Here is a 16,720-nt window from a genome sequence, read left to right as displayed (position 1 = left end):
CTTTCAGCCTGGTCTCCCACAGGACAGGCACCAGCTCTCCCATAAGATAATTTCTGTGTCGAAGGAGTGACATTCTGTACCCACCACTGCCCTTGCAGGTGCCACAGAATGAGCAAGGTCACCTTCTCACTGCCTCACACTTGGCATTTACAGACAAGAACTGCCACTTAAATAAACATGGTGCTATGTAAAAAAAAAAACATCCCAACAGAGATTAATTTCACATTCACTTATAATTTTCACTCAAAAAGAACAGTGGGCCTCAGCAATCCCACCTTAAAATAAAATTAAAGCCTGCTTAAACTCTCTGTCTGGCCCACTGCTCCTACCAACAGCAGACATGCGTTTTTCCATGTTATTAGATTGACATTGTAGCATCCTGGACAAATCAAATTAATTCAATTACCTGTGGGTGCAAAATACTGTAACTGAAAAATGAGCACATAAAGATAACCAATTTTCCCCTGGCAGTTTATTATGGTATGAAGAAAAAAACACTCTGTGCTTGAAGCGGACATTATATTACAAATGTATTGCGAAGTATGATGTGACTATTAAAATATGATTACACAAAGTATGAACATTTTAAGAAGTTTATAGTACAGTGAACCTTTTTATAAACAGACTCTTAAATATACAGAGAACAATAGTAGCTGGCAGAAAAACATCAAAAAATAACTATTAATGTTTATAGACTTTTTCCCTGAAAAAAGTCTTACATTAAAACAGAAATTATGAAAAGCCTTAAAACCAGGAACAAATCACCTGTACACTACAAATACACATGGCAGAGGTGCACAAACCAGAGCTACCTTTTTGCTGAAGGGACTAGTGGCTGGAAGCTGGGAAGTGCATGCCCAGCACCTCCTGTCCAGTGTGGCCACCATGGGCCACACCATGGTGAACCTGTGAGCCCAGGCACACACCTGCCAGCAGCTGGACGGTCACAAGCACACACTCCCTGCAGGACAGCGCTGCCGTGTTGTCAGTGGCACAGCAACCTACTGGAGCATATCAAGCTGAGAACATTCCCAGGATCTGGCAAATGGATGTCTGCAAGCAGCTCCCTGAATGCACTGGGTGCCTGGATAGGACCTATGCAACAATTTTTGTCTTCAATACTAAGCAATGAGGGAATCAGCAGCTCCTTTTAGGGACTTTATTTTTTTTTAATGCAACTTTTCAATCTTTCCTCTTGATACGGGAAAATAGGTGCCACATTTGACTTCTGCTTATCTGGTTGCAATGACACCCCTAGATCATGTGTTAAGTTATGTCAAAAACATAAGTATTTTATGCTGTAATACACAGTATTACTGAAACTAACAATATTATTTACATATTTATAACAAGGTATAATGAAATCCCTATAATAAAACCAAAAGTTATGCTCTAGATTTATTTACAAGAAGTCCAGCAAAGACGTATAAATACTTCTACATTTAACGTTTAGGAAAACATAATTTACAAAATATTCAAATATATACAGTCATCTGAAAAACTGCTAATATTAAACTTTGATGCAGGCAAAGAATTGGCTGGGTCTATTCCCTCTGTATTGAACAACACAGTGGCTTTCACGTATCTGTTCTGTTCAAAGCCATATGTGTGTTATTTACAATGAGGCTGCTTCTCTCCAAGCTAAACGTGTCCAGAGCTTTGAGCGTGCTGTCCCAAAATGTCATCTATCATTGTCAGATTGTTCAACCACTCTTCATCGTTGCTGCTGCTGTTCTTCATGAGGGAGTCGAGGAAGTCAGTGTCATTGCAGTTGGCAGGCATGATGGAATTGCTGTGCTGGGACACAAAGTCATACTGGGGCAGCTCAGTGGCAGTGCTCATCCTGCTGAAGGTGTCGGGCTGGACAGTGGAAGGGTAACTTGTTGGGCCGAGGCCTTGGGCAGGATTGAGGTGGTTAAAACTGGACACTCCTTGGGAGACTGATTTCATAACATTCATAGTTGGCAACGGTCCCCTGGTTAAACTGTTTCTCAAGTTCTGATTATTCATTGAGCTCAAGCTCTGGCCAGACTGTCCCATGCTCAGTTTCTGCATCTGCCTGACCTGGATGCTGGGAGCGATCTGATTCGGTGGCACCACAGCCTGCTGGGAGAATGCCTGACCTGGTGTGCTTGGCCTCATGCTCTGTTTGGAGAACACCGTGCTCCCAGAAAACTGCTGCATGCTGGTATCCATTTGGCTTTGATTTGGCATTCTTGGCACAGTAGTTGGTGTCCACATCTGGGCAGATGAATTGGGGTAGACATTGGGGATTCTTGGCACGCTTGGCTGCCTCAAGTGTTGCTGTGCTGCAGAGTGATTTGCTAAGGAGCCAGAACTGAACCCTCCCATTGGCATTCCTGGCTTCACAGTGGAGTGAACAGTTTGGCACCCTGAGTTCATGCCTAGTGAGTTCTGGCTTGGCCGCAGCTGGATGTTAAAGTCAGAATTAGGTGGAAAAATCCCCTGCTGCTTGCCAGGGTTGTGTGGAATCATCACCATTGTCCCGCTGCTCTGGCTGGCAGTGGCTGAGGCCATGCCAGAGCCCAAAGTGCTCTGGAGCATTGCTGGGTTTGACGGCAGCATGCGGTGGTTGGGCAGAGGAGCTGGGATTACCTGGTTGCAGTCAGCAGGAATGGGCTGCTGCACGGCTGTGGATAAAGAGACACATTAGCTGGTGAGCACAGATTCACCCTGTAAATGTGGCAAAACCTTAAAAACCTGCTGCTCTGTCTTTCTTTCATGTCACGGGGGCTTCACCTTTGTGTTCTTTGTAACAGAGTTATACTGGAGCCATAAGGAAACGGGAATCTCATGATATGTGATAAAATGGAAAATGCTTTTAATTCAGGGCAGAGAATCATTGTCTCTATTTAACCAGACACCAGACCCTGGCATCTCAAGGACTTTCAGACCATTTTCAGGGCATTTCCTTCCTTACCTTGAAACTGGTTTATCTGCTGAGCCACAAACAAGCTTCTCTGTTCAGATGTTACTCCCAGCATGTTTTGTCTTTGCTTTTCCTGGAAAGCAAGGGGAGTAATAGTGAAGTTTCTTGACAAGCAAAAGAGCAGCAGACACTTGAAGCATAGCCACTATCATTAACAACTTCTCCCATACACCCTTTACCCCCCTACTTTGATGAGACTCAGCCCAGACAGTTCATTTCAGACTGAATCTTAATTTCTCACATTCCCCTTCTTGCAAAGGTGTCCTGATGCCAGCCCAGCACTGGGAACTGCAACCTTCAGCAGATGCTGTGCAGGCAGCCAAAGGGGAGCTGGACTAACATGGAGACTCCTATGTTCACCAGCTTATGAGTGAAGTGTGCTGCTGCTGGAGGCTCTGCCCACGTGGACCATCCCCTTGTGTGCTGGTTGCCACTTCTATCCAGAACCTAGGAGCCAAGGATCCACAGCAGGTGCTCCCTGAGCAAGGTATTGCTGGGCTACTCCAGGTGACCTGAATCAAGTCTCCCACCATTTAGCCCTAGAACCCACCACTCACTCACATCCCTGCTGTGGGCAGCAGCTGTGACCTGGCGATGGTGGAGCTCCCCATGTTAGAGCGGCCCAGAAAAAGTTGAAGCCAAGTGATGTCAGGGAGGTAGAGATGGGTTTGAAAGGGAGTTTGATCAAGGAGCAGCTCAGGACTTCATTGAGGGTTTTACTGAGCTACTTCTCATCTTATTTCCCATCCACAGAAATAAGTCTCCTTGACCAAAATCCAGCAGCACATTCAGAAAGTCAGAGGCACATGGTCAGAGCTGCTTTACCCAATTGATCTGTGGGATTTCCCCATCCCAGCTTCCTCACAGAGCCTGTTGCAAACCTCCTACAGCGGCTTCTGTTGCTAGAGAGACCAGTCAAGTCTTAAGACAAACTGAAGCCTAACATCTGCTCTGCTAAATTCCTGGGAAAACAGAGAGAAAGACAAGCATGGAGACCATCTCTCTGGGGCTGATTCACTTTCCAAGTCTCCCTTCTCTGCATCTTCCCTCCCAACTCTGTGGCTGACCAAAAATGATGTCAGGGATATGGAGGTGACCAAATCCTTCCCTTGCATATGAGGGGGCAGATTTGCACTCAACTCTGGCAGAGAGCACTTGGCCTTGGCCTCTCTTGGCCTCATCCTAGATCCACCGCAGCCTTAGTTTGACTCAGCCTAGCAAATCCAGCATCACTCTCAGTGTTTGCTGACTGATGATTTCCTCATTCCAGTTAGTCCTGTCCTTCCCAGTGAGGTGCACAGCAACCCACAGAGGCATTCAGCATCATACCTGCATCAGCTGCCGTTTCATTATTTGCTGCTTCAGTAAATGGTTTCTCATTGTGTACCCGTTGACCGTGGCTGGTGCCGGCACAGAGCCACTGCTTGGGATGGAGCCTGGCTCCTGCAATCTGGCAGCAAGTCCAGGATTTTGATCCTGCCAAGAAAGATAAAAAAAGAAAATTAATCTCATCAGGGAGGTAACAACAGAAGCCCTTATCCTCTCTGCTGATGCCCTCTCTTCAGTCTTCAGCTGTCCCAAGGCCAAAATACCTCATGGACTCACATGGCCCTGTGTGTTACAGTGAGGACAGTGAGAGGTGGGGAAGTGCTCTGATTTCTAAGGATAAGCACAAGAAGAAGTGCGAGAAGCTAAAGGTTAATCCAAAATTCCCTGTGAGTCGCCCAAGGCCATGGGGACCCATTCACTACCACTGCTGCAGTCACAGGGCTGCCTGGCTGGCAGAAGGGGTGTGAGTAAAGCATCACATTTTCTCACAACTTCTCCAACTGTTACAGTGAAAGACAGACAGAAAGGAAAGTTGCATCAGGGTAGGATTTGGCATGTGAATGTAAAGGAAAAACCTACAGGAAAAGAGCAAACTAAGGAAGGAATAGGAACAGAGAAAGTGCCATCAGACCTGGGACCCAGAGAGACAAGGAATAGATGGACCTGGGATTGAAGTGGTTCTTGTGGGTTTCAAGATCAGATGAACAAGAAGAGGTCACTGTGAAAGGAGAGAAGAACATACAGAAATGCAGGGCCAGGTCATGCCTGTGCACAAATCAGTAATAAATGCAGTGAGCCCTGCTCCTGCCTGGCAAAAACCAGCCTCTTTCTATGTCCTCAGTGAAAGATCCAAATTGACTTTGACAGCTGAGCTCTTGTTTCCAAAGACAGTATGGTGGAGAGGAGAGAAAAAAATTGACCAGAATATGGTGAAGACACAACCCAAAAATGGAAAAATAATTTAAAAAATACTGAGTTCTAAACATCTTAGGAGCTGTCAGGTATTCAGTGAAATACAAGAGAAAAATGAGGGAAGAAGGCCTTGCTAAGGACAAGATCCTGTTAGTGCTGTACCTAGGAACAGCAATACCAGTGTGTTCCCCGTTCTCTGTCTTCACATTCAGCTTTTACATTATTTATGATGTTAAGTTATTACTGGCAGGGAGAAGTATGTATATTATATCCAGCATCCTTAGCTGGGCCATGCTTCCTTTGTTTTCAGAATGGAAGCCTACATCCTTTGTTTGAGAATCAATGTTATCAGGAGATAAACAAGAAGAAAATGGTTGTTGCCTTCTGACATCTGACAATTAGAAGAATGCTCAGATGGAGAAAACAGGATACGAGTCATATTTCAGAGTGGCCAGAAGGAAGCCTTGGAAGGCATTTGTCACCAGGAAAGTTCCTTGAGCCTGGGGCACCTTTCCAGAGGCTTCATCATGAGGAAACATCCAACTCCTTCCAAGTCATTCTTTCTAAGAGGGATTACCAAGAAGGTCACTGAAATTACTCGTTTTTATGGGGCCTCCTTTTGTTGTAGCATTTTGGTCTATTATGCAAAAGTACAATTGATGAAATGTAAATGCCTGCTAGATAATTTACTAAAAAACACAAACCTGCACCTCATCACTGCTCTCATTATCATTCCTATTCATGGGCAGTCTCATAAGACTAGATTTTATTACTGGTACTTTGCTTACAATCCTGCTGGACACATCTCTCCTCATTCCCCTTCCCTCCTAATGATTTTACTCCCTCTCTCCCACAGAAAAAGAGGAGGGGAGGGAAAAAGTAAATATGATTTACTACAGATGTAAATACGAAAGTTCATTTTAAGCTGGAAGTCTGCTTTCATGTCAGACAGGATTCTGCAGCCACAGTTAAGCTTTGAATAAAGCAAATTGCCTTTGGGGGAATATTTGAAAGTGGAGAGATTCAGTTTGTGTACCCTGCACATGAAAGAGGCTAAAATGTTCATACCACCAAAATCCCTGCCATGTATCCAATTTCCTCCAAACTCATCTTGTGGTGCACAGAGGGTCTGCGCTTACTGAAGCAAAGGAGTTTTAGTGTAAGGACAATCATTCTGATGTCTTGCTCTGGGCTATTGCATTAACAAGTCATAACATTAAAGTATCTTCTCCTAATCATGTCCACCTCATTCTAATTTCTCCTAAACAGCATCAAGAAAATAATGTTGATTTTTCCATATTATTAATGGCAAAGAAGTGTAAATCACATTATTAATTGTTGCTGTTGTGCTGTAGAGGTACAACTGCTTAATTATACCTGATTTTCTGCAGGCACCCTATAACAATAATGACAATCAGCAAAGTTTATTTGCAAATACACTTAATGAGTTGCTGAGTTTTTCAGAGCAAAGTTGTATAACACTAAATTAGCCAGTAAAGAAACAGTCTAGAGATATGCAGTTTGCTTTTGGGGAATTTAGGACAAAATAGCATAGATGAGAAGCCAAAGAGTGAATTCAAAATCTTGACTTCTACAAGTTTACATTTAGATTAAGACAAGAAAGAAAAACAGAAAGGAAAAGGAAAAAGTTCTCTTTTTTCACCACTAGTGGGAACTACTGTATTCCTGTACAATAATAAATAACCACTTGCACATCATGACTAAGAATAGCTACGGTGTAGTCTAAAGGACACTGCAATCTGTACTAAAGGTTAATGAACTTTAAATATTTTTCCTTTTCATCACTTCCCAAGAAAAATCACTTTTCTTCCCCTAGTAAAATCAAGCCAAAGCAGCCATAATCTTAACTCACCTGTAGTTTGGATTTATTCCATTGTAAATCCAGGAAGACAGCAAAGAGAGGAGGATTCTGGTGCCAAAGCTGGGAATGTTCAAAGTGGGTGTTTCCACTCAAGGGTCTGTGTGGCTGAGACGTACAGTTACATTGGAGGGTGAAGAGAGCTATGGGAGGTTCTGACTCCTTGACTTTCAAAAAAACACCCCAAAAAACCCCCCAAACCCCCCAAAAACATTAAAAGCATTTGCATTTAGGTTTCAGGGTTTTTTTCTCCGTTTTCCCCTCCCAAAACTTATATTAAAATGGGCAGAATCCCTAATTAAATGGCACATCACACACAGACCTAGAAATGGAAAGTGCATTTGACAACATGTGTTCCTGTTGCCAGGTAGTGTCACAGCAGGTCCAGAGCTCCTGTAGCACTCCCTGGGCTTCCCAATGGGGCAATTTCTGCTCAGAAAGGCCTTGGGGGAAACTACACAATTCTGACTTAGTATCTCATGTACTAGTTACAAGAGCAGGGAGAAAAGAGTCCAAGCTTACAGGAATGTGTAATGCTTCTGTCACTGTTCAGCCACTGACTGCAACTGTAAAGGCTGTTGTACAGCCCAGTGAAACCAGTGCCCCACAGCCCAGTGAAACCAGTGCCCCACAGCCCAGTGAAACCAGTGCCACACAGCCCAGTGAAACCAGTGCCACACAGCCCAGTGAAACCAGTGCCCCACAGCCGCCCAGCTGGTACACAATGGGCAAATCTGCAGGTCTCTGCACCCAGCTGTAGTGAGTGTGGTTCTGGCCTAACAACCATTCAGGCAACTGCTGAATGGAAAGCGTGCAAACAGTGCCACTGAGCCCTACTATGTACATGTATGAACTGACATCCTTCCAAAAATCCACTGACGAGCTTGAACTCCATCATCTGACTGCATAGAAAATGCACAGCTGCAGCAAATAAGCATAGAGATTAATTGTTCTGTGTGAACATGGTTGATAAACTTCAGTCCTCAATACTTAATATCCAGTAATCACTTTGTGGCTTCACTTAAGTAAGAATGAGCAAATTTATGGCCCCTAATTCCTCTGAATCCTCATTAAAAAACAGTCCAAAAAGAATTTAAAAGCAAGAGTTTCTGAGGATCTGAACCACAGTTGTAATCACTCTTTAGCAAGTATGTAAAAAGTCCTCTAATCTTTAATAAAGAGCATTCATTGTTTTTTAGGACTATATGAAAACACTAAACTCATTTGTCATTATTAAACTTTCCCATCTGCTCTTACGGTGTAACTCCAAAGAAAATAATAAAGAAATTGTACATGTTAAACTGTATTGACTTAAGCCCAGAGCTATTGGAGATGTACAATTTATTTCAGTGGGGGCAGGAAGGGGACTGCAGGCTGCTAGACAGTCTCATTTGTCCAATGCTGAAAAGACAGTTATCTGCACCAAAATGGCTCTTGGAAAGGCACATTTGCTTTATAAGAAATAAGCTGCCAGGTGAGACCATTCAGCATTATGTTAAAGGCTCAGACAATAAAACTAAGTAATGAATTTGAATAGTTAACAGATGGACTAATTAGAGACTGAATTCTTTGTGGTTCTAATAGATAACCAGGTCACAGCAAGGTTACTGAGAGAGAGGCAAGCAGCACTGCAAATTTTAGTAGATATTTGCAAAGTCAGGGAAGAGCTGCACTTCCTAACTGAAAAAACATTAGCAGTAGTGGAGGAACAGAAAAGGGGCTAATTAAAAATACTTCTAGTACCTGAATTGAAAAAGTTTATTCAATTTCAAAAGACACTACTGATTTGAGAAATATTCCCTCTACTTCCAATGGAGCATTCAGCTTAATCCAGTGATTTCAGAGCTTAAACCAGAAGGGCTGTTGAGATGAGCCACAGCATAAAAACAAAAGACCAGAGGAAATGAGGCACCCAGGGTGGATGTTTGCTCCAAGTACATGAGCGAGACAAACTGCTTTTTTCACCAGGTTTGGGGTTTTTTCAGCAACCAAAGGTAGCTAAGTTTGAAGTATTTATCATGATATCACATAGTAAATAAGAAACACAAGAAACAACCAGAAAACCATGTCTATAGGACTTGAGCAGAGCCACTCCTGACCTGCTCTATGGCCCTGGCTCTTGGGCTGGGGACTTGTGGGCAATCTGTTATCATGGCAGGGACAGCTGTTCCCTAGGGGTGGGATGAAGTTTCACAAACCAAGTTTTGTTCTGCATTTTAAGAACATCCACAACATACAGAGAGTTCTGTATTCTGCTGAGAAAATGAAAACACTAGTTTCAAACCAATGCCCCTGCATTTCCATGCACTCCCACTTGCCCTCTGATGCATTTTCTTCCATCCAGGAACTGTGCTGCATCTCTTTGGTGAGGCCTTCAAACTTGGGCAGCACTTCACTGTGAATCCCAGGACTGAGACCCCTGGGCACAACCATACTACAAATACTACAGACTAAGCCATTAAAACACCAATAGCATTAAAGCTGCCTCACCCAACTCTATAGTTTAAAGAATTTCATGACATAGAATTACAGAGAAGCCACATGTAGACTCCTGGAGTGTAGTGACTTTGTGCATCCCTGCAGGAGACCTTGATGCCACCTTTACAAAGAAGGCTCATGGCCTCCACAGCTGTTAATGCACGCAGATACTAAGATAGTAACCTATGCAATACAATAAAGCAAACAAAATCCAGTGTCAGGTTTGTCAAAAGGATCATGTCAGCCCACTCAAGAGTGTAATGTCTGTGAGCCACTGTCATTTGTTTCGTGTGTAAGTCTGGGGTTACCTGTGCTTCTTGCCTCTGCTTCTTGCCGTTAACAAAACTCTCCATCTGCTCTTTGGAAGTTTTCTGTCTTTTTTTCTCCTCTATTCTGCTCACAGTTCAGAGATGCTCTTCAAGATAAAACAGCCTTTCAGTTCAAAAATGCTCCCAAGCTTTCTGTGTGTTTGCTTTAGCACAATGTATGAACACTGATAAAACAAACTGTGCAGTTCGGTGGATCTAGGGGTTTTTTCCCATCTTTCACCCATTTACTTCATACACAAGCATGTGAAATACTGCCAGACTCAAGTTTCTAAGCTTATCTTGGGGCCTGTCTGTCAGGAAAAGACTTTGTTTGAAGACTGTAAGTGATCTGTGGATATGTGATTTTGTTAAAAAAAACTTCTAAGTTTTTTTTCTTTTCATACAGCATGAGCATGTACAGTTTTCTTGAAAGGTAGTGCTCCTTAATTGCTGTGAGCAGGGACAAGATCACCACACTTGGCTAGCAATTTTATCATGATCTTCTTCCTACCTTCAAGCAAAGCAGGTGAAGCACTGATTTCCCTATAGCTGTTCTTCTACTTCATGCTGTTCTAAACAACACAAAATTTTGTGAAGGTATCCAAAGTGCTTTTAAAATGCACCCACAATCCTAATAAGATGGAAACTGACTCCACTTCCCCTCTTAAAGAAAAAAAAAGTTATTTGAATTAGATAAAGGTTTTGTGCAAAGACTTTACCAATATTTTCAGAGCTGGTTTCATCCATCAAAACATGTCCTTAAAGAGCAACAGCAACCAAAGCAACAGAAAGACAGAAAATCCAGAGTGAATTATTACAATAGTGATTTTTCTCTTAGAAAAAATGAATCCTTTAGCAGGCATGTGGAAATCAAACTGTGATGCTGTTACCAGCATCAATGTAGTTACAAGGAACATTGGAAACAGCTTTGGGAGCAGCCAAGAGCTTGAGGAATGGAAGAGTTGGTGTGTTACAGACAGACACAACCTCCCAGGGATTGCAGTGCTTATAAAGAGGTGTGATCAAGATTCCAGCAACAGCAGCTCCCTTGAAAACAGATCCTTTGGCCCTGATAAATTCCCAGGCCATGGGTGAAGGCAGCCTGGAGAACAGCTTTGATCCACCATCCCACATGCAAAGCAAACCTTTCAGGAAGACTCTCTGCCAGGCCCCTCGTGGCAGTGGGATCTATGTGTTCACACACTTTTCTTCCACCTGAGAGCAGCACTCTGGGGTCAGACTCATCCAACACCACCATTCTTTAACAGAAGCTGTCTGCTACTGTTTTTCTGTAAAGATGCAGGGATGGGTATTTTGTACCTCTCTCTTTAACATATAGTCATGATCCAGAATTGAATTCTCTGCACAGAACACATATTTATATTTGGGTTGTACAGTTGCTGTGATTCTTCAACCCTTGACACCACACTCTTGTTCTCATGGAGGGCAGCTTGCCTATAAATTGAATAAGAGAATCTAAAACTGTATCTATCTCACTCAGTTCTGGCTGGTAGTCCTTCTGCCTGTCTCTACAAAAGACAGTGCTAGCTGTGATGACAAATTACAATATCTTGTATCTTATAAAGTGGTTTGACTCAAGCAACCCTTGTGTTATGTCAAGTCATGCTCTCAGAGGTGCTGCGATTCCAAAGGAGTCAAGTTAACTCAACACCCAGCAGAAGCTGGGACAGGGAAGTGCAATAACTGGCTGGTAAATGCATGTATTAAGGAGAGCAGAAGAGGTCTGACAAAAGAAATACTGAATATTTCACACTAACAAAGTGAAAGTCAGAAAATCTTGAGCTAATGGATAAATCAGTTTTCTACCTGCCCATTTCTGAAAAGCTTTGTGAACTGCAGTGAGGTAGTCTGGATCACTGAGATTTTGAAAATCCCCTGCTTTCTCTCTGTTAACATTTCCATTAATTTCTTTTTCCTTGTCATGCAAAGGATCAATTTGCAGAGGCAGATGTCCAAGTCTTCTTCACTTTCAACAGTAGTTGGATATCCAACAACTTCTGAGAAACCCTTTGCACGAAAACCTCCCCACATGAAAAACCCAGCATAATTACTCCCGATTTCTCATGTAAGTGCACAAACAAAGCATATTCTGGCACAAAGTATCACATCACATTTTCAGTATTAAACTTCTCACACCCTTACTCTGTTCTAACAGATGAAACTAGTCCAACACCTGAAAAGGGTTTCATCAGATCATCTGCCCAATCAGGTGTCAAAAATAGGACACCATAACTTACAAATTAAAATGCAGTGATAATAACATGCTAAAATAATGGATACAAAGAAGGCTGTGACTATGTAATCCTCATGATCAAATCTTTAAAACCAAGATATTGACACATTAAAAATGAAAAATATTTTAAGGTGACCTTCAGTATGGGGAATAAGGAGGGATTCCATTATGTTTTTAAATGGAAATTATTATTGTAACACCTGAAGCTGAACTGTTGTAACCAAGTCAACTCAGTCTCCCCTTAAAAAAATCCCTTTTCTCCCCTTCCATTCAGATTGTATTTACAAACTGTAGATGTCTCATTTTTTTCTTGTGTCATTTCATTATTACAGAGTTGAGACTAGCCATCTGCAGCTTCATTTCATAAAGCTCTGATTTGTCCTTGGAGCAAGGTCATCTGGAACAAGAATATAAAATGCTGCTTTCCTCAACTGACAGTTCTTTATGTCTTCCTGTAAATACTCCCTACTAATTTTAAATAATTTTACCACTTCATACTCCCCCTCATACACACTGAAAGGCTGATATACACACATATTAATAAGGATGTTGTCATTTAACCACTGCATGTCACATTAGAAGCAATTTATGGTGTTTATTTGCTGATAACAAATCAGGTATTTTGAGATACAGCTCAAGTATCCCCAGTAGCTTCATGTGACTTGCAGGATATTAGCTATGGGTCAGAAGTTGGGATCCCCCCATTCAGCATTATCACATGCTTGGAGCAACCCTGTTTTCTATTAAGCAGAAAAAAACTGCAGTCAATGCACAAAAATTACCAGCTGCTATAACACCATATGATGGGTGAGTGATAATAAAACATCACTAGGTGTATGTGGGTTCATTAATTGAAATCAACGGACCGGTAAAGAAAGATTTTCAGGCACATCACACAATGTTCCAAGCTAAAAACAAAGAAAACTGAACATGGAATTTCTACACAGATCAGATATGACTTGCCATAAATTCTGGAGCATCTTCTCTAAAGCAGAGACTGCTGCTCTGGATTACAGCAGAAGCCAAACCAAGAAAACAAAACAAAACAAACTAAACCAAAAAGGCAGGGTAAATTAAATTGAGAATCTTTAAAAGAACCACCAAAAAGAAACAGGGAATAACTGAGTGACTGAGAATAATGAGCATTAGCTCTGTGGGTTAGTTTTGTCCCTGATCTCTGCCTGCAGATGCTAGCAATAGCAGACTGAAATTCCTGGCTCTAATCTCCAACACAAGCTGCCTATCTTTTGGCACCTGAAAAATTCATTACTGGGTGGATGTGGTGGATTCTGAGATGCTGTACACAGCCATCTGCCTCACAAATAACCACGTGAGAGCTTTTACCTGGGTGTCTCTAATAGCCTCAGCAGTCCTAGTCATGAAGAAACTAGATGTCTGTTTGCAAACACACATGGCTCTGTGCTGCCATTCAAGACTCTGAGCAGTTCAGCTGCACAGGCAAGTGTCCCTTTGGACACACAGCAGAGGGTGAGCTCATGAGACTGTAAGCATGCAATTTGTTAGAAGAAGTGGAACCTGGGGTCATTACAGGTGAATTCCCAAGCCTCTAAAGAGATGATCTTGAACAATGAGTTTGTTCCATTACTGAGTCACAGGACAAAAGCCATTCCTATCGACTTGGGCTCACATGACCAGGTCCAGTTTCCAGTTCTGTCATATAGAGATTCTTCATGTGACTATGGGCAAACAACTTCATTGCTTCCTGTCTCAGTTTCCCTCCAAAAGGAATTAAAGTTCCTCCCAGAAAAGGAGAATGAGGGAAATTTCCTGAGGCAATGTGAGGGTTTACTTCTGAAATGTGTCTCTCCTGTGCCCTGGGGTCATGACACCACAGACGTGGCAGAGCTGCTTTCCTTGCTGCTCACCAGTGAGAGGTGGAAGGGTTTTTCCTGCTTCACTCCACATACAAGTCATTGTCATGTTCTCTCTGCACTTCTCCAGGTCTGGTCACAGCTGGTTGTATCTCAGAACAGCACTAAACTATGCAGTGTTGTAATGGTCCCCTAAGGCCTCTAACCTGGCTGCACAGACCAGTGGAGTGCAGCATGTCCCAGCCACATGCCCCATGTGACTGTGCCTTGACCCTTAAGTCCTCAAAAAACTCTGCTTGCAACAGCTTCAGACATCACAGCACCTGAAGAATGCCTCAGTGCCCAGCTGCAAGCTGTGTGAAGAGAGCTCAGTGCTGGGACATGTCATGTTTTGTCTTTACAAAAAGAAGAGACTGGCTGAGGTAGTTATGCGTGAAAATCTTGGGACCTTCCTGCATGTCCTACTTGATATTCTATTATGACAACTTTTACTGCAGGGAGAATGGTCCAGTTTCACTCCACATCCTCTCCCACATTCCTGTCTTTTCCTGGTTCCATCCCCTTTACATGTCCTTCTCTGTCATTTACATGCAGATGTTTTTCATTCAAAATTAATCCATTATGAGAAAACCTTCCAAATGCCTCCAAATACCATCTTCTCATGTCAGCCAAGATGTCCCTGAAATTCTGCGGTATTTTGGTGTCTCTGTCACTTAAGATAATAGGAGTCTAGGAAACACGTGCCTTTGAACATTTGGCCAGCCACACTTTCACTGTAAGGAAAAAGGGGAGTGCACAAATAGACTGGGAGGCTGGACCTCAGCCACACTTCCTGCAAGGCAGAGGTGTTGCAGAGCACTCACATGTGTCTCTTCTGCAGAGACACCAGAGACACTGCATGTCAGCAGTTAACTTCCCTTTGCTCCCATCCAAATGATTAAGCTTAGAAGCTTGCCTGGTGACATCACCAGAGTTTAAACATGTTGGATATGGTCCAGGGAGCCAAAGTTATTGCTGACCCCATGGTTACTGATCCGCTCTGCAAGTAGCTGATGTCTGCTCTTACTTTATGAATTATTTAATGGGTTAAAGATTGGTCAGATCTTTATACAATATACAGCTATACATTGGGCAGGAGGACGTAAACATGCATAAACAAGGTTAAAGTAATATACTGTAACTATACTGTTTTCAGCTTGCAGCTTTATTGACTTAATCATGCCAGCACTGCAGCCAACAAATAATTAAATCCATTCCATTCTTCTGCTGGTTACCAACCACAAAAACAGAGGCAGGCAAACAAGGAGCAAATCTTGAAGGGGGTGAGGAGGGCAGTGGGGTGCAGGGCAGAGGAGAACAGTTGGATCACTATGGAGTGACGCTGGCCTGTCACTGCCAGCACAAAGACACCAAATCTGTCTTCATGGACTAAGTGGTTTCATGGTTTAAAGTGACACATTAATTTGTTCCTGTTTTGCAATGACTATAGAAAATAAGAAGGAGGGAGTGGGGAGAGGAAATAAAAAGCAAGCTGAGCATCTTCATACTGTAACAGGTTGTGTGTGTGTGTCTGTGTCCATGTGTGTTGTGCATTCTCACAGAGCCATAGACCTCAGCTTGCAACATCCCCCAGGTCAGGGAAGAGGAGATCTGGGTGCTTGTGGCACCTGAGGAGTCTCAGGCTCTGTGCTGCACTCACTGATAAGCTGTCACCAAATGCAGTCATGATTTAGAGTTCAGCATAAAAGCAAGGAGACATGGAGCACTGAATCAGTCCTTCCACTGCCCCCCAGGAGCAGCTCTGACCACAGAGAGCCATGGGAGAAGACTCTGCTCTCAGACTGAACTAACAACTTCACTTTCAGAAAAAGGCTTTCATCTTTAGCCTGGCACTTAACTGTAACTTTTTAGATCTGTGTTCAGGACCCCCAGAAGCTCCCTGATTGTCAGTGGTGTGGGGAATGCAGGTGGCCCACTGCAGTCAGCAGATTACTAACATACTGTTTCTAGGTGGTTAGTTGAAGACATCCAGCTTTGGAAACGGAGCTGTCAGCTTTCAGGTTTGAACCTGTAATATCTTTATTTGTCATTGCTGTTGTTTCTGTTCAATTTTTGATGGAAATAATTTTCTCTATCATTAATGGCTTGGTGCCTATGTGTCACAAGCAGTCTACCGAGTAAGAATTCAGCATGAGCTCTTGGAAACCTTCAGACATCAGGGTGTTTTGCTTCTTTTACTGATGCCTGTTTGCCAGCTTTCCTCCAGTGCAAGAAAATGAAATAAGCTCTGCCTGTCTGGGGAAGACTCAGTTACACCAGGACAGATTCCTGGCCCATTTCTCTCTGTTATGAAAAGAAGAAATAGCCAACAAGTTCCCTTTGCTTCACCTTCTGGGTACAAGCTTCTCAGAGCTCCCTGTGAAAATAACCCAGATTTTAGCATCCTACCTGTGCAGAGGCTTGGCAGATTCATTTGCACCTTGTCCTGACATACACCACTCCAGACCTTTTTGAACACCATTATCTAGTTGTTTTCTTTAGACCCAAAGAACTCTTCTTACAGTTTGAGTTCTTTGCCTTTTTTTGTTTACTAGTCTCCATATCCCTATCACCCAGAGATGGCTCCTGACTCCATTATATTGCAAATAAACATTTCATTACTTGGTGCAAGAGTCAGCCAGAATTCCTCTTGGAAACAGCCTCCAAGGAAGAGCCTGTCCCCCTGCCTCTCACACGCAGCATGGGGGCAGTGGAACACACCATCACAGGTGCTTCTTT

General features: G+C 42.9%; 1 protein-coding gene across 3 annotated transcripts in view; it reads right to left on the bottom strand.

Annotated features, from left to right (window-relative positions):
* Positions 1-454: 454 nt before the first annotated feature.
* The window catches only part of MAMLD1 (mastermind like domain containing 1), an 83,589-nt gene continuing 67,323 nt past the window's right edge, over positions 455-16,720 (bottom strand). For all 3 annotated transcript variants that reach the window (XM_058847896.1, XM_058847895.1, XM_058847897.1), the window contains 3 exons: positions 4,280-4,426; positions 2,942-3,023; positions 455-2,651 (listed from right to left, as the gene is read on the bottom strand). In XM_058847896.1, coding sequence (XP_058703879.1) covers positions 1,642-2,651; positions 2,942-3,023; positions 4,280-4,426 — 1,239 coding nt within the window. In that variant the 3' untranslated portion in view covers positions 455-1,641. The remainder of the gene's footprint in view (positions 2,652-2,941; positions 3,024-4,279; positions 4,427-16,720) is intronic.

This window comes from Poecile atricapillus, chromosome 12, assembly GCF_030490865.1.
Source record: "Poecile atricapillus isolate bPoeAtr1 chromosome 12, bPoeAtr1.hap1, whole genome shotgun sequence".
NCBI classification, from domain to species: domain Eukaryota; kingdom Metazoa; phylum Chordata; class Aves; order Passeriformes; family Paridae; genus Poecile; species Poecile atricapillus.
Note: the sequence above shows the minus strand (reverse complement) of the source record. Positions and strands in the feature narration are given on the sequence as shown.